Source organism: Saimiri boliviensis, chromosome 17 (assembly GCF_048565385.1).
Source record: "Saimiri boliviensis isolate mSaiBol1 chromosome 17, mSaiBol1.pri, whole genome shotgun sequence".
NCBI lineage: Eukaryota > Metazoa > Chordata > Mammalia > Primates > Cebidae > Saimiri > Saimiri boliviensis.
The window spans coordinates 8,134,423-8,156,668 of NC_133465.1; the positions used below are offsets into that span (position 1 = coordinate 8,134,423).

The window sequence follows — 22,246 nt, forward strand, 5'->3', positions numbered from 1 at the left end:
CCCTGGCACCCTCGGAGATCTGCCCCGGCCCTTACAGCCCTCCCCTCTCGCCTCCCCACGATGCAGCCTTTGTTCCTATGGAGAGCGAAGCCCCTCCCAGACCCGGTCACCTTCCCCAGGGAGTCCCCGCCTCTCGTCCCCCCCCAAAAACCAGCGACATTTTCGAAAGCCAATCCTCAGAGTCCCAAAACTCCAGTTCCAGTCTTCCCTCCCTTTCCCCGCCCCGCTCCGCCCCGCAATCCTAGACCCCAATCCGAACTAAGAAGGGGGAAGGAGCAGGAGGGCAAGGGGTGCTCCAGCCCCGGTTTTTCCCCCGGATCCAGCTGCAGCCACGGCTGCCTGCAAATCCTGGAGCGCTTTCTAGAACGTGAATACGCCTCGCCGGCGGGTCCGCCCGGCGCCATCTGCTGGACCCGTTCCGGCTGGGGCGCACAGACCTGGGCGCCGGGTCGGGCGCTTAGGTTCCCCCCGCCTTTTCAGTGTTCTGCGGAGCGGTAGCTCACTGTCTCCCGCCCCAGCCCTTCCAGCTCGGTCCTCACACCAGGCCCCCCACACCCTCCGGCCGGTCAGATGTGGCACTTTCCCTTAGCCCCTGAGCCTTCGAGCCCCGGGTCCCTGCACCGCAGACCTGGGTGGGGTGGGGCCGCGGAGCAGGGACCCAGGGCGCCTGCGCGGAGGAGGCGGGCTCTGCGGGGCAGCGCACCGGCCACGCGCCCCTCCCTGCCCTGGGTTGCCTTGGGAACGCGTGCAGACGCCGTTTCCAGAGGGCCGCTCCGGGCAACTTCTTAGCCAGAGTGGCCCGTCGGCCTAGGGAGGAAAGGGTCGGCGTGGCGAGGTGTGTGTTGGGACAGAGGGAAGGTGGGAAGGAGTGATGGGGAGAAGGGGCACTAGTGTCGAAGTAGGAAGGGACAGCTGTTGGGGAGAAGAAGGGGCAGTTGTGGAGGGAGGCGGAGGAGGAGGGGCAGTTGTGATTGTGACAGTTGGGAGGAGAGGCGATTGTCGGGGGAAATTCGCCTGCTGGTAACCAGTTTAAGGAGACAGCCTGGCCCCTGCGGTATTTCCTAGTAATAGAGTGAGCCCCGGGTCAGCAGAGCAGCTCCTCCTGGGGCCTGCGGTGTGGGATCTCAGGGTGAACCCCGCGGTGCAGGCGCCTCGGGCTCCTGTTTGAGGCAGGAAAGCTCAGCTTGATGCTTCCCTGGAGACTGATGGAGGAAGCCTCCTTGCTTTATTGATTTGTTGGCCTAACAGAACGTTTCTCCTTGGAGCAAAGTACAAATCCTTCGAGTTTGAAATTCATAACCTGAGATCAATGCCGGTGGCAGCCTGTGGGGATGAGGAAGGAGAGCCACAGGTGGCGTTAGGCTGCAGCTGAATGAAAAGAGAGTGTTCAGCGTCTCAGACTTTGCCCTTGGGATTCTGAGCACCTGCCTGAGATGCCCGCTTCCTGCCATTTACCTTTCTGAGAGAGGCACCACTGTGGCCTTCCTCGTGCCCCAATTCCTTTTTCCTCGTTACACAATTTGAAATTTATTATTGGGGGCCGTGGCTCACACCTGTAATCCTAGCACTTTGGGAGGCCGAGGCAGGCAGATCATGAGGTCAGGAGTTCGAGACCAGCCTGGTCAGCATGGTGAAATCCTGTCTCTACTATTAATACAAAAAATTAGCTGGGCACGGTAGTGCGTTCCTGTAGTCCCAGCTACTCGGAAGGCTGAGGCAGGAGAATTGCTTGAACCCTGCAGGTGGAAATGGGGGTTGCCTACAAATTTGAGACAGAGTCTTGCTCTGTTGCCTAGACTGGAGTACAGTGGCAGATCTCCGCTCACTGCGACCTCTGCCTGCCGGGTTCACGCAATTCTCTTGCCTCCGCCTCCTGAGTAGCTGGGAATACAGGCGCCCACTACCATGCCCTGCTATTTTTTTGATATTTTCAGTAGAAACGGGGTTTCACCATGTTGGTCAGGCTGGCCTCCAACTCCTGACCTCAGGTGATCCACCTGCCTTGGCCTCCCAAAGTGCTGGGATTACAGGTGTGAGCTTATTGGATGACTTTTGTCTTTGCTGCTTCTAATCTTCTCAGGGCATTTGGAGTCAAATAAATGATCCTGACCTATCAGTTAGCACAGAGTTCCTCAGCCAACTGTGCTGAGACCTCAGTACACACAGAGTTCCTACCCCTCAGGAATTCAAAGCCAAAGAGACGTGGCAAATGCCATTTTTCTTTGTTTACAGATGTTGCAGATTTTAGTGTGGTTGGGAGGAGCATTTTTCCATTTAACTTGGGAGGAAAAGAGATACATAGGAAAATCGTCTTGGTTTGCTTGAATGATTGAAGAGTGACAAAGGGTGGGGGATGGGGGCAGAGTTCCCTTCTTTGGGGCTCTCTCACTTGTCCATGGTCCTGGAGGGTAGAGTGATTGACGGTTTGGGCAACCACACTTCAGTTGGATAGATCTTTTCCTGATTATCTTATGTTCTCATACCTCGGGGCAGAGATATAGGCTCTAAATCCTCATTAGTGGGGTGTCTGTTTGGCCATCATTTTTTTTTTTTTTTTTTCTGAGATGGAGTCTCACTCTGTCACCCAGGCTGGAGTACAGTGGTGCTATCTCAGCTCACTGCAGCCTCTGCCTCTCAGGTTCGAGCAGTTCTCCTGCCTCAGCCTCCCAAGTAGCTGGGATTACAGGCACGCATCACTACACCTGGCTAATTTTTTGTATTTTTTTTTTTTTTTTTTTTTTTTGAGACGGAGTTTCGCTCTTGTTACCCAGGCTGGAGTGCAATGGCACGATCTCGGCTCACCGCAACGTCCGCCTCCTGGGTTCAGGCAATTCTCCTGCCTCAGCCTCCTGAGTAGCTGGGATTACAGGCACGTGCCACCGTGCCCAGCTAATTTTTTGTATTTTTAGTGGAGACGGGGTTTCACCATGTTGACCAGGATGGTCTCGATCTATTGACCTCGTGATTCACCCGCCTCGGCCTCCCAAAGTGCTGGGATTACAAGCTTGAGCCACCGCGCCCGGCCTTTTTGTATTTTTAGTAGAGATGGGGTTTCACCCTGTTGGCCAGGCTGGGCTCAAACTCCTGACCTCAGGTGATCCACCCACCTCAGCCTCCCAAAGTGCCGGGATTACAGGTGTGAGCCACCGCACCTGGCCTGACCATTATCTTTAACTCCCATTTATTCCTTACGCCTTGAGGGACTGACTTTGATTTTTAGCCCAGTGCCCTGAAGACAGTAGGATATCCTAGGGAAAAACAGCAAGGTCTCCCAGGCCACAGTGGAGTACGGGGGCCCTTGTGGCTAACGGAGCAGGGTGTGAGTACCACTAGAAAAGATGATCATTTTGAGTTTCAGTCAATTTATGAATTTAATAGGGACTACTGGTATCAGGGGGCTGGGTTGGGGGTGGGATTTGGTTGTGGATTCTCCACTCCTTTGTACCTGTAGGTTTTGCCTGCACGATGTCCAGCAAAGCTGAGAAGCAGCAGCGATCAAGTGGCCGAGGAAGCGTCCGCGCAAACCAGTCAGGGGGGACCGAACAGGCTGCTGTGGCCACACAGGAGCAGGGGAACGCCCTGGCTGTCAGTGAGCGGGAGCCCCAGGCTGAGCTCTCCAAGGAGGAGCCTGGTGGGTACTTGCTGGGGCAGAGGTCGCTTAACAATGGAGGATGGGGAAAGTCAGAGGGGCAGGGAGGCATTTTAGGGCTGGGGAATAGACTCTGCTGCTACTGGGCGGGAAACGGGCTAAGTGACGCCCCCAGCCATGAAGTTCAGCAGCCCTGCCACGGGGTCCCTTTTTTGTGTGTCTTCCTCCTGGTCAGCCTCATACTTGTTCTTTCTGTCTTAAAATTTCCCACAATATACCCGTTCACCAGGTAGTCCTTTCTTGAGCCTCTTCCTCCTTATTTTGAGTGTTCCTGGTTGCTCCCACCCCACGGAAGAGGGTTTGATCTCTTCCTTTTTCCCATTTTCACCCTGGGTGGCAAAACAAATAGTGTTTTTCTCCCATTAAGCCCATCACCATGGAGACTCAGCCTGTTTTGCCACCCTTTGAATCCTAAGCCCGGCTGATGCTTTCTACCATCTGTTTAAGGCTCTTGTATCTCCGCCGTCATTTTGGCAGGGACTTGGTAGACTGCGGAGGTTCAGGTACAGAACGACAGGAAAGAAGTCTAGATCGAGGGAAGAAAGAGTTGAAAGAGGCCACCTCTTGTGGCTTTGACCTGAGGGATTCCTTTCCTGCGGCTGAGCTGGAGCCAGTCAGGTTGGAAGGTTTTTGGTAGCTGTTGCTATCGCTGGGCTCCCCCTGAGAGCACTGGCCAGTGTAGACAGGACTGTGGGCTAAGCATAGACCTCCTTCTTCACCTGGAACTCCTTGACACTGATAATGGCGTGTCATGATGGAAAGAAATAGAATCCCCTTCTAATATTAAAGGTTGAGAGATTAAGCGTGGGCATGGGAAAAAAGTCCCTGGGACTTAAGAACTTGCCCTAGGTTTCAGGATCTTAGAAATGTACAAAATTTATCCTTCTGAGTTCTGAAGTGCTCAGGTGAAGGCAGTTAAAATGGGACTGCTGGGTACTTGGAGGAGTAGGGGAAGATGGGAGGGAAGGCAGTGAGGTTTGGTTTGGAGAATCCTCTGGGGAGGGAAGGGAAGGAGTTGTTTTTTTTTTTTTTTTTTTTTTTTTTTTTTTTTTTTTTTTTGAGACGGAGCTTCGCTCTTGTTACCCAGGCTGGAGTGCAATGGCGCGATCTTGGCTCACAGCAACCTCTGCCTCCTGGGTTCAGGCAATTCTCCTGCCTCAGCCTCCTGAGTAGCTGGGATTACAGGCACGTGCCACCATGCCCAGCTGATTTTTTGTATTTTTAGTAGAGGCAGGGTTTCACCATGTTGACCAGGATGGTCTCAATCTCTTGACCTCGTGATCCACCCGCCTCGGCCTCCCAAAGTGCTGGGATTACAGGCTTTAGCCACTGTGCCCGGCCTGGGTAGGAGCTTTAAAATGAATGTGTTGGCCTTTGAACAGTGAGGATTTCTGCCTCTCCCAGCTCTAAGCTTGCTTGCTTGCTTGCTTGCTTGCTTTCTTTCTTTCTTTCTTTCTTTCTTTCTTTTTTTTGGAGCTAAAGTCTTGCTTTGTCACCCAGCCTGGAGTGCAGTGGTGTACAGGATCTCAGCTCACTGCAACCTCTGCCTCCTGGGCACAAGTGATGCTCATGCCTCAGCTTCCCAAGTAGCTGGGATTACAGGCATGCATCATCATGCCTGGCTAATTTATTTATTTATTTTGTGACAGAGTCTTGCTCAGTTGCCCAGGCTGGAGTTAGTGGTGTGATATCAGTTCACTGCAACCTCCACCTCCTGGGTTCAAGCAATTCTCCTGCCTCAGACTCCTGAGTAGCTGAGATTATAGGCTTCCACCGCTGCGCCTGGCCTAATTTTGTTTTCTTAGTAGAGGTGGGGTTTCTCCACATTGGCCAGGCTGGCTGGTCTTGAACTCCCAGACTCAAGCAATCCACCTGCCCTGGCCACCCAAAGTGCTGGGATTACCAGGCATGAGCTACACCCAGCTGTATGCTTTCTTATTGTTTGATATGGAGCCTTTGATCTGCCCCTTAACCCAGACCTAGAGGTTCAGAGAGGACTTGAGCTTCCAAGGTAACCCTGAAACTAACAGTGTTAATCCCTGTAATCCCTGCAGTTAGGAGGGACTGAGATCTATCCCACTGGATATAGTAGGGGGCTTAAGTTACTTCTTGGTGAAAGATGGTGGGTTTGAGAGCAAACACCCTTCTGAGTCGGTATCAATATCATTTCCTTCCTTAAGTTCTCTTTACTTCCCATTAAAAGAAGACAGAAGAATCATAGATTCACAATCCCTTATTTGTAATTTTCTCTCTCTCTCTCTCTCTTTTTTTTTTTTTAGACAGAGTTTAGTTCTTTTTGCTCAGGCTGGAGTGCAATGGTGTGATCTTGGCTCACTGCAACCTCTGCCTCCCAGGTTCAAGCAATTCTTCAGCCTCAGCCTCATGAATAGCGGGGATTATAGGCACACGCCACCATGCCCGGCTAATTTTTTTTTTTTTTTTTTGAGACAGAGTCTTGCTCTGTCACCCAACCTGGAGTGCAATAGGGAGATCTCAGCTCACTGCAACCTCCGCCTCCTGGGCTCAAGGCACCAGCCTTCCTGTTTGACAAAATCTCTAATAGATAAAATAAGTGTCAAAAAATGCACGAGGCGGCCGGGCGCGGTGGCTGAAGCCTGTAATCCCAGCACTTTGGGAGGCCGAGGCAGGTGGATCACGAGGTCGAGAGATCGAGACCATCCTGATCAACATGGTGAAACCCCGTCTCTACTAAAAATACAAAAAATTAGCTGGGCATGGTGGCACGTGCCTGTAATCCCAGCTACTCAGGAGGCTGAGGCAGGAGAATTGCCTGAACCCAGGAGGCGGAGGTTGCGGTGAGCCGAGATCGCGCCATTGCACTCTAGCCTGGGTAACAAGAGCGAAACTCCGTCTCAAAAAAAAAAAAAAAAAAAAAAAAAAAAATGCACGAGGCAGAGCCAAATAGGCAAGGAAAACTCTCCTGAAGACAATTGAAATAGGCTAGAGAGATTGAAAACGTTAAAATGAAAGGCAGGAAATATTTAGTGCCGGGGTGAGCTGGTTGAAAAGTACTAGAAGGCTTTCGGGAGAAGGTTGTAGGGTGCAACTCGACCTTTTTTACTACGTCTCCTTCCCCCGCCTCAACCTCCCCAGCAGCTGGGATTACAGGTACCCGCTATCATGCCCAGCTATTTTTTTTTTTTTCACTAGAGATGGGGTTTTATTATGTTGGCCAGGCTGGTCTCAAACTCCTGACTTCATGATCCGCCCACGTCAGCCTCCCAAAGTGCTGGGATTACAGGCATGAACCACTGTGCCTGGCCTTCTTTTTGAGACAGAGTCTCAGTCAAATGATCTTCCCACCTCAGCCTCCAGAGTAGCTGGGACTAGAGGTTCACACAAACATTCCTGGCTAATTTATGTATTTTTTTTGTACACATGGGGCTTTGTTATGTTACCCAGGCTGGTCTGGAACTCCTGGGCTGAAGTGATCCACCTGCCTCAGCCTCTCAAAGTGCTGGGATCACAGGTGTGAGCCACTGCGCCTGGCCTGTAATTTTCAAAACCTGCAATAACTGAGAGGTTTTTTTTCCCCCTAAGTTTGGCATCTAAACTTATTTGGTGGTAAAACCTAACCTAAACTGACGCGAAAGTATTTATGGTCTTTTAAAAACCACTTTGGTATAAATATTCATATGTTTCACTGCGGAAGTACTCATAATAGGAAAAGTCTGAGTAAGTGCTGTTTTGGAGCTCACTAGGAGGTAGTGGTCGGGGATTACATACCATACTATATTACATTTCTAAGTTCCGAAACACACCTGACTGCAAGGGTTTTGGTTGAGGGATTATAGAGCTATGTTACAGGCAAAACAGAAGAAGTGTAGAAAACAATATAATAACACTCATGTACCTACCACCTAATGTGAGAATAAATCATGACAGTAACAAGTGAATCCCTCTTTTTTTTTTTTTTTTTTTTTTGAGACAGAATCTAGCTCTGTCGCCAGGCTGCAGTGCAGTGGCTTGATCTTGGCTCACTGCAACTTCCTCCTCCCTGGTTCAAGCGATTATCCTGCTTCAGTCTCTCTAGTAGCTGGGATTACGGGCACGCGCCACCACGCCCAGCTATTTTTTTTTTTTTTTTTGACGGAGTTTCGCTCTTGTTACCCAGGCTGGAGTGCAATGGCGCGATCTCGGCTCACCGCAACCTCCGCCTCCTGGGTTCAGGCAATTCTCCTGCCTCAGCCTCCTGAGTAGCTGGGATTACAGGCACATGCCACCATGCCCAGCTAATTATTTGTATTTTTAGTAGAGACGGGGTTTCACCATGTTGACGAGGATGGTCTCGATCTCTTGACCTCGTGATCCACCCGCCTTGGCCTCCCAAAGTGCTGGGATTACAGGCGTGAGCCACCGCGCCCGGCCTTATTTTTTTTTTTTTAAGTAGAGATGGGGTTTCATTATGTTGGCCAAGATGGTCTCAATCTCCTGACTTTGCCATCTGCCCATCTCGGCCTCCCAAAGTGCTGCGATTACAGGCGTGAACCACTGTGCCTAGCCGTGAATCCATCTTTTTGCCCCTCTCCAAATCCCTTTTTCCAGCAGTCACCACTATCCTGAGTTGTTTATCATTCTCAAGCTTGGTTTTTTTTTTTTTTTTTTTTTTTTTTGTTTTTGTTTTTGTTTTTTTTTTTTACTGCATGTGTCCATGAACATTATATATCATTACCCTAGAGGCATGGCAAATCGTAGTCTTTATATCAATTGTATTATGAAAGACAAAACCAGTTTACTCTTGACATTGTGTCAGTCTCCTTCCCCTGGCCTAGTTCTTTTTAAATTTTATTTTATTTTTCTCTTGTTCTGTCACCCAGGCTGGAGTGCAGTGGCACGATCTCATCTCACTGCAACCTCTGTCTCCTGGGTTCAAATCATTCTTGCGCTTCAGCCTCCAGTGTAGCTGGGATTACAGGCATGTGCCACCACGCCTGGCTAATTTTTGTATTTTTAGAAGAGATGGGGGTTTCACCATGTCGCCCAGGCTGGTCTCAAACTTCTGTCCTCAAGTGATCCACCTGCCTTGGCCTTGAGAAGTGCTGAGATTACAGGCATGAGCCACCACACCTGGCCTCCCCTGGCTTAGTTCTTGTCTGGAATCTGAATGCCAGCAGTTTTCCCAAGGGAGTTGGATCATCTATCTCACTTACCACTAAGCTCCAGAATCGCCTATTCCATCTTTTCCTGCCTTCCTGCCTCGTTCCCCTGTTAGTTTTCCTTTCTGGAAGTCAGAGTGGTGTGTCCTGTTCCCTAAAGGCTTTTGGTTATATCTCATTTGTTCCTTCCTCCTTTCAGCTCCTTGGGGATGGGAAACCCACCAGTTTTACCCCAATCTCCTGTGTGACCAGTAGTTCAGGAGGCAGAGAAGCAGAGCCCCCTGGGTTTTATGGGAGTCTGTAGTGGGCGTGCAGAATTGAGTGCCCAGCAGGTTTGGAGAAGGGCTGATTCCTGAGGGCCTCAACTTCTCCATGTAGGAAGAGGAGTGGGGGAAGATGGAGGGCCAGAAGCTGCATGCCTGGAATAACCTTAGTACTAACTGCCTTCATTCCCTCACCCCTACCCTAGTCAGGTCGTTTTTTTCTTTTTTGAGACAGAATCTTGCTCTGTCGCCCAGGCTGGAGTGCAGTGGTGTGATCTTGGCTCACTGCAACCTCACTTGAACCCGTCTCCTGGGTTCAAGCAATTCTCCTGCCTCAGCCTCCCAAGTAAGTGGGATTACAGACATGTACCACCATGCCAAGCTAATCTTTTGTGTTTTTAGTAGAGACAGGGTCTCACCATGTTGGCCAGGCTGGTCTTGAACTCGTGATCTCAGGTAATCCACCTGCCTTGGTCTCCCAAAGTGCTGGGATTATAGACGTGAGTCACCCCGCCCAATCCCAGTCAGCTTTTTACATTAAGTTGAGAGATAATTCACTGACTATAAAATTCACCCTTTTAAAGTCTACAATTCAGTGGTTTTTGGTATATTTGCAAAGCTGGGCAATGTTCCCACTATCTAATTTTAGAACATTTTTATCCCGCCAAAAGAAAGCCATTTGAAGCACCTTGAGAAATTGGCACCAGGTGACTCCTATATCTTTACTTCTAAGTTGCATCAGAGCCTTGCCTTTTAGCAGTCACTCCTGGTTCCCCCTTCCCCCCAGGCCCCAGGAACCGCTCATCTGTTTTCCGTCGTTATAGATTTGCCTATGCTGGACGTTTCATCTAAGCAAAATCAGACCATGTGTGGTCTCTTGTGACTGGTTTCTTCCACTTGGCATTGTGTTTTCAAGGTTCATCCGTGTTGCAGCATGAAGCGCACCGCCATGCCTTCTGATGGCTGAATAATATCCCACTGCATGTATACATCACATTTCGTTTATCCATTCTGTTAGAGGACACTGGGCTGTTGCCACCTTTTGCCTGTTGTGAATAATGCTGCTGTGAACACTGGAATGTAAATATCCCTTTGAGTCCTTGCTTTTAGGTCTCATGGATGTCTACCTAGAAGTGGAATTGCTCAGTGGCTCATGCCTGTAATCCCAGCACTCTGGGAGGCCGAGGCAGGCAGATCACGAGGTCAGGGGATGGAGACTATCCTGGCCAACACGGTGAAACCCCATCTCTACTAAAAAATATAAAAAATTAGCCGGACGTGGTGGCATGCACCTGTAGTCCCAGCTACTAGGGAGGCTGAGTCAGGAGAATCACTTGAACCCGGGAGGCAGAGGTTGCAGTGAGCCGAGATCGAGCCATTGCACAGCCTGGGGAAATCCATCCCCCCGGAAAAAAAAAAAAAAAGAAGTGGAATTGCTGCATCATTGGGTGACTGCATTTCACTTTTTTTTTCTTTCCTTTTTTTCTTGAGACAGGGTCTCAGTCTGTCCCCCAGGCTCGAGGGCAGCGGCACTATCGTGGCTCACTGCAACCTCTAACTCCTGGGTAGTGATTCTCCTGCTTCAGCCTCCCGAGTAGCTGGGATTACAGGTGTGCACCACCATGCCCAGCTAATTTTGTATTTTTTTTTTTTTTTTTTTTTTGAGACGGAGTTTCGCCCTTGTTACCCAGGCTGGAGTGCAATGGCGCGATCTCGGCTCACCGCAACCTCCGCCTCCTGGGCTCAGGCAATTCTCCTGCCTCAGCCTCCTGAGTAGCTGGGATTACAGGCACGTGCCACCATGCCCAGCTAATTTTTTGCACTTTTAGTAGAGACGGGGTTTCACCATGTTGACCAGGATGGTCTCGATCTCTCGACCTTGTGATCCACCCGCCTCGGCCTCCCAAAGTGCTGGGATTACAGGCTTGAGCCACCGCGCCCGGCTTAATTTTGTATTTTTAGTAGAGATGGGGTTTCACCATGTTGGCCATGCTGGTGTCAAACTGCTGGCCTCAGGTGATCCACCCGCCTCGGTCTCTCAAAGTGTTTGGATTATAGGCTTGAGCCATCACACCTGGACGACTATGTTTAACTTTCCAAGGAATGCCCTCCTTTTTGTATCTTTATTCTTCCCAGAGCCACGGTTGGAGGGACCTCAAACACAGAGTGAAGAATCCGTGGAGCCTGAGGCCGATGTGGTAGGCTTGGGTCTTCCCTGTGGCAAATCTTCCTCCTCAATAACTGGTAAATCAAAGGGTCAGTTGTGGATGGTGCATGAGGAATTCTCTCTTCTCCTACCCATTCTCTGCTGTTAGCCTACCACTCACCACAAATTCAGTTCACTGAGTAAAATACAAAGTCATCTGTGCCTTCGCCAGGCGAGAGGAGGGCTTTAAGTAAGGAACAGGTCTCTCTTGTCTGTCTCCCCACCTTGGGTCAAACTGTGATGAGCTGCTTCATCATGTGGGTGAATACCTGAACAAATTGAATGAGCTGGGAAGATATTGTCCGAATTGGATACTAATTTCTTTTCTTTTTTTTTTTTTGAGATGGAGTCTCACTCCATCACCCAGACTGGAGTGCAGTGGCACAATCTTGGCTCACTGCAACCTCCACCTCCCAGGTTCAAGCAATTATTCTGTCTCAGTCTCCTGAATAGCTGGGACTACAGGGCACACCACCACAGTCGCTAATTTTTATATTATTAGTAGACATGGGGTTTTACCATATTGGCCAGGCTAGTCTCAAACCCCTGACCTTGTGATTCGCCTGCCTCAGCCTCCCAAAGTGCTGGGATTGCAGGCGGGAGCCACCATGCCCAGCCAATTGGATACTAATTTCTAAGACATTCTCTTTCCAACTTTCCTTCTGCTCTTTCCTTTGGCTGAAGAATTTAGAGAAGCTGCTTCAGTCCCTTTGAGAAATGGCACTAAATGACCTCTGCTTCTTTATTTCCAAGTTGCATCAAAGCTTAGTCATGACCATAGTTACCTGGGTGAGAAGAATAGAGTGATAGCCTTGAAATTTTTCGGAAAGGGAGAGAAAAGTAATAACTATCGAAGAAAAGAATTAGAAGGAATAGAAAAGTAAAACAGAGAAAATAAAACTCATAGCGTTACTGCCCAAACACACTTAATATGAATATTTTGATATATCTGGCTGGGCACAGTGGCTCAATCCTGTAATCCCAGCACTTTGGGAGGCTGAGGTGGGTGGATCACCTGAGGTCAGGATTTGAGACAAGCCTTGCCAACACGGTGAAACTCCCCACTACTAAAAATACAAAAATTAGCAGAGTGTGGTGGCGGGAGCCTGTAATCCCAGCTACTTGGGAGGCTGAGGCAGGAGAATTGCTTGAACCTTGGAGGTGGAGGTTGCAGTGAGCTGAGATTGTGACACTGTACTTCAGCCTGGACAATACAAGCAAAACTCTGTCTCAAAAAATATATATATAATAATGATATTTTGATATGTATTTTCTTTTTGGGCACAGGCTTGTAAGTTTGTTTTTGTATAATCCTAAGTGTATCATGTTACAGTTTTGTATTATGCCTTTTCACAAAATATTTTAATTTTATTATTATTATTATTATTATTATTTTTTTTTTGAGACAGAGTTTCCCTCTTGTTACCCAGGCTGGAGTGCAATGGTGAGATCTCGGCTCACCGCAACCTCCGCCTCCTGGGTTCAGGCAATTCTCCTGCCTCAGCCTCCTGAGTGGGTGGGATTACAGGCACGTGCCACCATGCCCAGCTAATTTTTTTTTAGTATTTTTAGTAGAGACGGGGTTTCACTATGTTGACCAGGACGGTCTCGATCTCTCGACCTCGTGATCCACCCGCCTCGGCCTCCCAAAGTGCTGGGATTACAGGCTTGAGCCACCGCGCCCGGCCTATTATTATTATTATTTGAGACAGAGTCTTGGTCTGTCGCCCAGGCTGGAGTGCAGTGGCACAGTCTTGGCTCACTACAGTCTCTGCCTCCCAGGCTCAAGTGATTCTCATGGCTTGGCCTCCTGAGTAGCTGGGACTACAGGTTCCTGCCACTATACCTGGCTAATTTTTTTTTTTTTTTTTTTTAGAAACAGGGTCTTACTGTGTTGCCCAGACTGGTCTTGAACTCCTGGGCTCAAGTGATCCTCCTGCCTCGGCCTCCCAAAGTGCTGAGGTTACGGGCGTGAGCCACAGTGCCCAGGCACCCGGCTAATTTTTGTATTTTTGGTAGAGACAAGGTTTTGCCAGGTTGGCCAGGCTGGTCTTGAACTCCTGGCCACCTTGGCTTCCCAGAGTGCTGAGATTACAGGTGTGAGCCTTAATGCCCAGCTGTTATTCTTCACGTTACATACTTTTTGTGAACATTTTTTAAAGAGACAGGGTTTTTCTCTGTTGTCCAATTTGGAGGGCACCGAAACAATCATAGCTTACTGTAACCTTGAACTCTTGGGCTTAAGTGGTCTTTTCTCCTCAGCCCCCTGAGTAGCTAGGACTACAGGCATGTGCCACCATGCCTGGCTATTTAAAAAATTTTTTTTTTTTTTTGTGGAGATTGTGGCTTCACTGTGTTGCGAAGGTTAGTCTTGAACTCCCAGACTCAAGCCATCCTCCTGCTTTAGCCTCCAAAAGAGCTCCGATTATGGCTGTGAGCCACAGGGGCCACTACTTTTTGCAAACACCGTTTTTCAAGACCAGATGGTGTTCTATGTTCTATGCAGGTACCATAGTTAAACCATTCCTCTTGGACATTTTGCCATTTCAAATTTTTGCTCTCCTTCTCTAGAAGCCCCTCTTCCTCTCCCGAGCTGTGCTCACGGGACTGGCGGATGCCGTGTGGACACAGGAGCACGATGCCGTTCTGGAACACTTCGCCCAGGACCCTACAGAATCCATCCTCACCATCTTCATTGACCCTTGTTTTGGGCTGAAGCTAGAGCTGGGCATGCCTGTACAGGTGCGTATCCTACATTCCCAGATCAGAGATGGTCCTACAGAGAGCTGAGGGCTCTTAGTTCCTTCATGATCCTTCGTCCTCTTGTCATTTCCTGTGCCCACAGTCTATTGAGCCCCACTGTGTCAGGCACCCTACTTGGTGGCAAGGATAGGAAGAAGGATGAGGCAAGAATGCTGTCACGGTCTAGTGGGGAAGACAGACGTATAAGCCAATATTTACTAGACTTTGTGATCATGGGCAAAGCTTTATAGGAGCTTTATGGGAGCAACTAATGGAGCCAGTGGAATTCTGGGAAGGCTTGATGGTGGAGGTGCAATTTGAGCTGGGATGAAGGGTAAGTAGGATTTCATCAAGACTACGTAAGAGCTATTCAGCGAAGACCACTCTATGTACAAAGAAAAGAGGAGTAGTGGGAAATGATACTGAAACGGGCTTGGGGTCAGCTTGTGAAGGACTTTGTATGTTATACTTGAGAAGTTGGCCACTATCCCAGCGAGTGCTGTTGAAGTCTTTTATAGTTTAGATAGATAACTATTTCAACAATGCAGAGAATACATTAGACAGGGTAAACCTAGCGTAGCGAGACAGTTAAAAGACAGATGGCTAGTAAAATGCTGGTAGAATCTAGCATTACTGCAAAATTCTTTGAACTTTTCTGTATATATCTTTGAACACTTTGAAAATGCTGGAAAAGTTAAAAGGCAGTTGCTTTGCTCTCATTGGCAGCGTGTATACAAAAGTGGAAAGGGTGAGGGTGATCGGCATGGCCCTGCACAACAATGACACAGTTTGTGAAGCATTCCATGTTGAATGTGGGCAGAAGAGGCTTTGCCCCCTGCACTGGCAGTCATCAGCCACCAAACAATGAAAAAAGATTTCATTCACAAAAGAAACTAAAATTTGCTAAATATATTTGAATAGAACTTTTTTTTTTTTTTTTTTTTTTTTTTTTTTTTTTTTTTGAGACGGAGTTTCGCTCTTGTTACCCAGGCTGGAGTGCAATGGCGCGATCTCAGCTCACCGCAACCTCCGCCTCCTGGGTTCAGGCAATTCTCCTGCCTCAGCCTCCTGAGTAGCTGGGATTACAGGCACCACCATGCCCAGCTAATTTTTTTTTTTGTATTTTTAGTAGAGACGGGGTTTCACCATGTTGACCAGGATGGTCTTGATCTCTCGACCTCGTGATCCACCTGCCTCGGCCTCCCAAAGTGCTGGGATTACAAGCTTGAGCCACTGCGCCCGGCCTTGAATAGAACTTTTAATATGAAAGTAGGAATTATATGAAGGAAAACAGCTTTGTTGCAGGCCATGAAAAACGATTTGAAGAAATGATGAGCCACATCTTGTTTCTGAGTAGGAATCTTAATATCATAAAGATCATTTTATAGAAAAAACTATCACTTTAATGCAACTCTAGTCATACTGCCCAAATGCCACAGTGGATAATTCCTTGCGTAAAGAATTTAAAAATGTATCCAGAAAAATTCATGAAAATAGCTAAGATGTGCCGGGCGCGATGGCTCAAGCCTGTAATCCCAGCACTTTGGGAGGCTGAGGCAGGTGGATCATGAGGTCAAGAGATCGAGACCATCCTGGTCAACATGGTGAAACCCCGTCTCTACTAAAAATACAAAAAAATTAGCTGGGCATGGTGGCACGTGCCTGTAATCCCAGCTACTCAGGAGGCTGAGGCAGGAGAATTGCCTGAATCCAGGAGGCGGAGGTTGTGGTGAGCTGAGATCACGCCATTGCACTCCAGCCTGGGTAACAAGAGTGAAACTCCGTCTCAAGGAAAAAAGAAAATAGCAAAAATGGCTGGGCACGGTGGCTGACGCCTGTAATCCCAGCACTTTGGGAGCCTGAGGTGGGTAGATCATGAGGTCAAGAGATTGAGACCATCCTGGCTAACATGGTAAAACCCCATCTCTACTAAAAACACAAAAATTAGCCCAGCGTGGTGGCGCGTGCCTATAGTCCCAGCTACTCGGGAGGTTGAGACAGGAGAATCACTTTAACCCAGGAGGCAGAGATTTCAGTGAGCTGAGGTCACACCAGTGCATTCCATCCTGGCGACGCCATCTCAAATAAATAAATAAATAAATAAATAAAATAGCAAAGATGATGATGAAGAAGGAAAGTAATAGGGAGACTCATAAATATGAAAATCATTAAACTACAGTAATTAAAACAGAGTTGTAGGGCAGGAGTATATACATCATAAGCAACAGTAAAGAAACATTCAAAGCAGCCGGGCGCGGTGGCTCACGCCTGTAATCCCAGCACTTTGGGTGGCCGAGGCGGGTGGATCACAAGGTCAAGAGAACGAGACCATCCTGGTCAACAAGGTGAAACCCCGTCTCTACTAAAAATACAAAAAATTAGCTGGGCATGGTGGTGCGTGCCTGTAATCCCAGCTACTCGGGAGGCTGACGCAGGAGAATTGCCTGAACCCAGGAGGTGGAGGTTGCGGTGAGCCGAGATCGCGCCATTGCACTCAGCCTGGGTAACAAGAGCAAAACTCCGTCTCAAAAAAAAAAGAAAAAAAAAAAGAAACATTGAAAGCATAAAAATGTACTCTATAAGCAACAGTACATAAATAAAGAAAATATGAGGCCGGGTGCGGTGGCTAACACTGTAATCCCTGCACTTTGGGAGGCCGAGATGGGCAGATCACCCGAGGCCAGGAGTTTGAGACCAGCCTGACCAACATGGAGAAACCCTGTCTCTACTAAAAATACAAAAATTAGCTGGGCATGGTAGTGGACACCTGTAATACCAGCCACTCGAGAGGGTGAGGCAGGAGAATCGCTTCAACCTGGGAGGTGGAAGTTGCAGTGAGCTAAGATCATGCCATTGCACTCCAGCCTGGGCAACAAGAGCAAAACTCTGTTTCAAAAAAAAAAAAAAAAAAAAAAAAAAAAAAAATAGAACGTACAGAAACAGATATATAAGCATTTTCTATAAAAAATGGCATTTAAAAATCTGTGAGGAGGGATGGATTATTCAATGAATAGAATTGGGAAACATATGGAACATGAAGTTTTTCAATTTAAAAAAATCTATTTACCATGTTGAAATATATTCTTTTTTTTTTTTTTTTTTTTTTTTTTTTGAGGAGTTTCACTCTTGTTGCCCAGGCTAGTGCAATGATGTAATCTCGGCTCACCACAACCTCTGCTTCCTGGGTTCAAGCGATTCTCCTGCCTCAGCCTCCCAAGTAGCTGGGATTACAGGTGCATGCCACCATACTCAGCTAATTTTTGTATTATTAGTAGAGATAGGGTTTCACTGTGTTGGCCAGGCTGGTCTCAAACTCCTGACCTCAGGTGATCCACCTGCCTTGGCCTCCCAAAGTGCTGGGATTACAGGTGTGAGCCATTGTGCCTGGCTGAAATATATTCTAAATAGATATCAGACTTAATTGTATTCTCCTGGGCAAAGATGGCCAATTGAGCCTGGGTGTGGTGACTCGTACCTATAGTCCCAGCACATTGGGAGGCTGAGGCAGGCTGACGGCTTGAGCTCAGAAGTTCGAGACCAGCCTGGGTAACACAGTGAAACCCCATTTCTACAAAAAAGACAAAAATTAGCCAGGCATAGTGGTGCATGCCTATAGTCCCAGCTATTTTGGAGGCTGAGGTGGGAGGATCACTTGAGCCTGGGAGGTGGAGGTTGCTGTGAGGTGTGATCACTGCACTCCAGCTGGAGTGACAGAGTGAGACCCTGTCTCAAAAAAAAAAAAAAAAAAAAAAAAAAAAAAAAAAAAATGGCCAATGGAAACTTTCTTAAAAAATTATTACCTTTGAATACCTGATAAAATGAGCAAAAAGTAAAACCACTGAGAAATTAAAAAACAAAAACAAAAAACACAAAAAGGCCCTTAGAGTAAACAAAGAAGTATACTTTAATTTAATACACTTTAAAAATGGGTAACCAGCCGGGCGCGGTGGCTCAAGCCTGTAATCCCAGCACTTTGGGAGGCCGAGGCGGGTGGATCACGAGGTCAAGAGATCGAGACCATCCTGGTCAACACGGTGAAACCCCGTCTCTACTAAAAAAAATACAAAAAAAAAAATTAGCTGGGCATGGTGGTGTGTGCCTGTAATCCCAGCTACTCAGGAGGCTGAGGCAGGAGAATTGCTTGAACCCAGGAGGCGGAGGTTGCGGTGAGCCGAGATCGCGCCATTGCACTCCAGCCTGGGTAACAAGAGTGAAACTCCGTCCCAAAAAAAAAAAAAAAAAAAAGGGTAACCAATGAAAAGCATATACACTGAGTCAAAGAAATGTCCTCCCTCAGGCATGATGCTCCCCCAGCTACCTGGAATGAACTTGAAAGGGTATAATAAAATCTTAGTAGAGAGAAAGATGGCCCTTTGCCTTTAGTCCCAGCTACTTTGGAGGCTGAAGCAGGAGGTTCACTTGAGCCCAGGAGTTCAAATCTAGCCTGGGCAGCATAGCAAGACTTCCATCTCAAAAAAAAAAAAAAAAAAAAAAGAATAAAAGCCTAGGTGTTTTAACAAAGATTTTTCCTGCCTTAAATTAGCACTAACCACCTGTCAATTCCCTGAGGCAATTCTCTTAGGCCAAAGAAAAGTGAATAAAACATAAAACACCCAACGCTTTCACTTTGACTTCCAGGGGCAAAAATAAACTCGTCTCTCACAGTGGGAGGTCAAGTCACCCACAGTACATTAGAGCAAAAAGAATGAGTTCACATGCTTGCCGCCCAAGCACGAGCAAAATGAAAAGAAATTGCGTGGCAACTGCAAGCCCATCAAAGAAAAAAGAAAAAAGAGGAACAAAGCGTGCAAAAGAGGAAAACATAACTGAATGAACAGGAGGAGATTCCTCACGGCAGCACCATGTTCTACTACAGTTTCATAAGATCAGGAATTCAATGAAAAAAAAGCTGAGCACTGAAATGATAAAATTCGAGAATGAGACAAAAGGGAGATTGAGGATTTTAGGAAATGAATAAAGCAGCACGTTACAAAACTGGTAGATTGTAAACAGCAAGGAACTGAATTGCTAACCCACAAAACCCTATCACTGACAGAGGAGAGGCTTGAGGTAATCACAGTGTATGCAGAAGAAAACGCCAAAGACATTAACACAATTAGAGAAGCTAACAGATATGAAAGACTAACACAGATGATCTTGTATAGAGAGCCAACAAATGAAACAATAGAAACGTAAAGATAAGATATAAAGAATTTCCCTGAAATGCAGATGGAACGAAATCCGGGAATTAAAAAGGATACACTGTATTCCACAAAATCTGTTACATGGTGTTTAATGTCAATATACATCTTTGTTAAGCTACTACAATTGTAGGAAAAATTAATTCCTTGGGTATATCACCTATGTGGTAATCCTGCTAAGAATATTTAACTTAAATCTGACAATAAAAAGACAATCGTATAAATCCAAATTAAGAGATATTTTGGAAAAAAAAATCTGACCTGGACTATTAGAAATATCAATGTCATAACAGGAGAATTCTTTGAACCCAGGAGGTAGATGTTTCAGTGAGCTGAGATTGTGCCATTGCACTCCAGCCTGGGTGACAGAGTGAGAGTCTGTCTTAAATAAAAAGTAATAATAATAATAATAATGCCATGAAAGGAAAAGATTGGGGAATGGTTTAAAATTAAAGGAGACTACGAGACATGACCATTTGTGATACTGGATTGGATTCTGGATAGGATTTTTCAAAGCAATGAGTTAATAGAACTCAAAATTGAAAGTTAGTGAGAAAACTCATAATATTTTTCATAATCTTTTTTGTTTTGGAACAGAGTTTCGCTCTTGTTGCCCAGGCTGGAGTGCAGCAGTGAAATCTTGGCTCACTGCAACCTCTACCTCCTGGGTTCAAGTGATTCTCCTGCCTCAGCTTCCGGAGTAGCTGGGATTACAGGCGCATACCACCACACCCAGCTAATTTTGTATTTCTTAGTAGAGAAGGGGTTTTACCATGTTAGTCAGGCCGTCAGGCCGATCTTGAACTCCTGACCTCAGGTAATCCATCCGCCTCGGTCTTCCAAAGTGCTGGGATTACAGGCACAAGCCACAGCACCTGGCCCATAATCTTTTTTTCTTCCTACCTTGGAAAGGGGTCCTTTGGGAAGAAACCTCTCTTCTGGATGAAGAGGCATTTATTTGAAGCTCAGCAATTCCTTTATAGCTACTTCTATTTCTTTTTATTCACTTAAATTAAAGTAAAATTAAATTTAATACTTTTAATTAAAAACAGCTTGATTCTATTTAAAAATAATGATTTTAATTAAAATTTCTATATGTATATAGCTATAGAGAAATATGTAGAATAATGTTTTCTCTAATATTAACAATATTAATTTTTAGGTGGTAGAATTTTAGGTGACATTTTAACTTTTATCTTTATACTTTTCTTCATTGTTTCAATTATTTATAATTAACATATGTCATCTTCACAAAAATAATAGTTGTTAAGCTTTTAAAAAATGGACACAAAATGCCAATATTTATTTCTGGGTAGTAGGAAGACGGATGATTGTTAATTTCCTCCTTGTGTTTTACTTTGTTTTAAAAATTAAATAAATTGTCAAGACTAGTCACAAAAGCACTAAAAAAACAAAGCAGATGAGTCTGATATTAGGATGGGAATGGACTTTCTATGTATGTAGCTGTCAGAACTTTAAGGAGTTTTCTATTTAATTACATGAAAGGTATTTTTTTTTTTTTTTTGAGACGGAGTTTCGCTCTTGTTACCCAGGCTGGAGTGCAATGGCGCGATCTCAGCTCACCGCAACCTCCGCCTCCTGGGTTCAGGCAATTCTCCTGCCTCAGCCTCCTGAGTAGCTGGGATTACAGGCACGCACCACCATGCCCAGCTAATTTTTTGTATTTTTAGTAGAGACGGGGTTTCACCATGTTGACCAGGATGGTCTTGATCTCTTGACCTCATGATCCACCCGCCTCGGCCACCCAAAGTGCTGGGATTACAGGCGTGAGCCACCACGCCCGGCCAAAAGGTATATGTTTTTATATGTAAACAATGAAAACTCACTATAAGCGAAATTGCAGCATAAATGAAAAATTTGGGGAGAAATATACGCAACCAAAATGGAAAACACTAGATAATTGTCTCTTTCTTCCAGTCCTTCTCCTTTCTGCTTTTTCCATTGGCTGAAGTGCTTTTTTTTTTTGAGACAAATTCTCCCTCTGTCACCCAGGCTGGAGTGCAATGGTGCGATCTCTCAGCTCACTGCAACCTCTGCCTCCCGGGTTCAAGCGATTCTCCTGTCCCACCTTCCTGAGTAGCTGGGATTACAGGTTCACGCCACCATGCCTGGCTAAATTTTGTATTTTTAGTGGAGACGGGGTTTCACCATGTTGGCCAGGCTGGTCTTGGACTCCTAACCTCATGATCCACCCGCCTCAACTTCCCAAAGTGCTGGGATTACACATGTGAGCCACCACGCCCAGCCTTCCCTTTTTTCCTATCCATCCATTTATCCATCCAACAAACATTGAGCATCTACTATATGCCAGGCACTGTACTAGGTTCCGGAGTCAAGTTGGACAAAATGTACAGTCCCTACTCTCAAAGCATACTCTCTGCATTTCCTCCCCACATCTCTGGATATGGAATCTTATATTCCTGAAAAGAACACAAAGCACTTCATGGCACTTCCTCTTAGAGAAGGATCAGGATACCTTGAGGGACTTGACAAAGAACTCAGCCAGGCTTTCGTAACTGGGTGTCATGGCTGAGTCTGGAGACTGAACTCTGATCTGCTGTCTTCCATGCAGACCCAGAAACAGCTTGTCTACTTCATTCGCCAAGTACCGGTCCCCATCACCCCGGAAAACTTTGAGGCAACTGTGCAGTTTGGGACAGTGCGGGGTCCCTATATCCCAGCCCTGCTTCGACTGCTCAGTGGAGTCTTCGCCCCTCAGATCTTTGCAAATACAGCCTGGCCTGAGAGCATTCGAAACCATTTTGCTTCTCATCTGCACAGGTTCTTGGCCTGCCTGACAGGTAAATGGGAAGACCGGAGTGACTTGTTTCTCCTTAGGGTCCCCCGACTGTACAACCAGTGAGGTGGTGGGACACACGTTTGAGTACCTGCGTGGAGGAAGTATTCAGCATGCTTACTGAACGGGCAGAATAGGGTACAAGATCTGCCTTCTAAGTGGGAGTTTTCTGCTGTAGAGCTGGTTGGCCAGACCTGCTCCAGCTTACACTTGGACCATTTTTTTTTCTTTTTTTGAGGTGGAGTCTCGA

General features: G+C 46.8%; 1 protein-coding gene across 5 annotated transcripts in view; it reads left to right on the forward strand.

Annotated features, from left to right (window-relative positions):
• Window positions 1–705: 705 nt before the first annotated feature.
• DNAH2 (dynein axonemal heavy chain 2) overlaps window positions 706–22,246 on the forward strand; it is a 120,523-nt gene continuing 98,982 nt past the window's right edge. For 2 of the 5 annotated variants that reach the window (XM_074388138.1, XM_010339803.3), the window contains exons 1-5: window positions 706–835; window positions 3,452–3,631; window positions 11,166–11,227; window positions 13,807–13,977; window positions 21,772–22,000. In XM_074388138.1, coding sequence (XP_074244239.1) covers window positions 3,466–3,631; window positions 11,166–11,227; window positions 13,807–13,977; window positions 21,772–22,000 — 628 coding nt within the window. In that variant the 5' untranslated portion in view covers window positions 706–835; window positions 3,452–3,465. Of the gene's footprint in view, window positions 836–3,451; window positions 3,632–10,610; window positions 11,228–13,806; window positions 13,978–21,771; window positions 22,001–22,246 lie in introns of those variants that run through there. The other 3 variants (XM_074388135.1, XM_074388136.1, XM_074388137.1) reach the window with 2 other exon arrangements.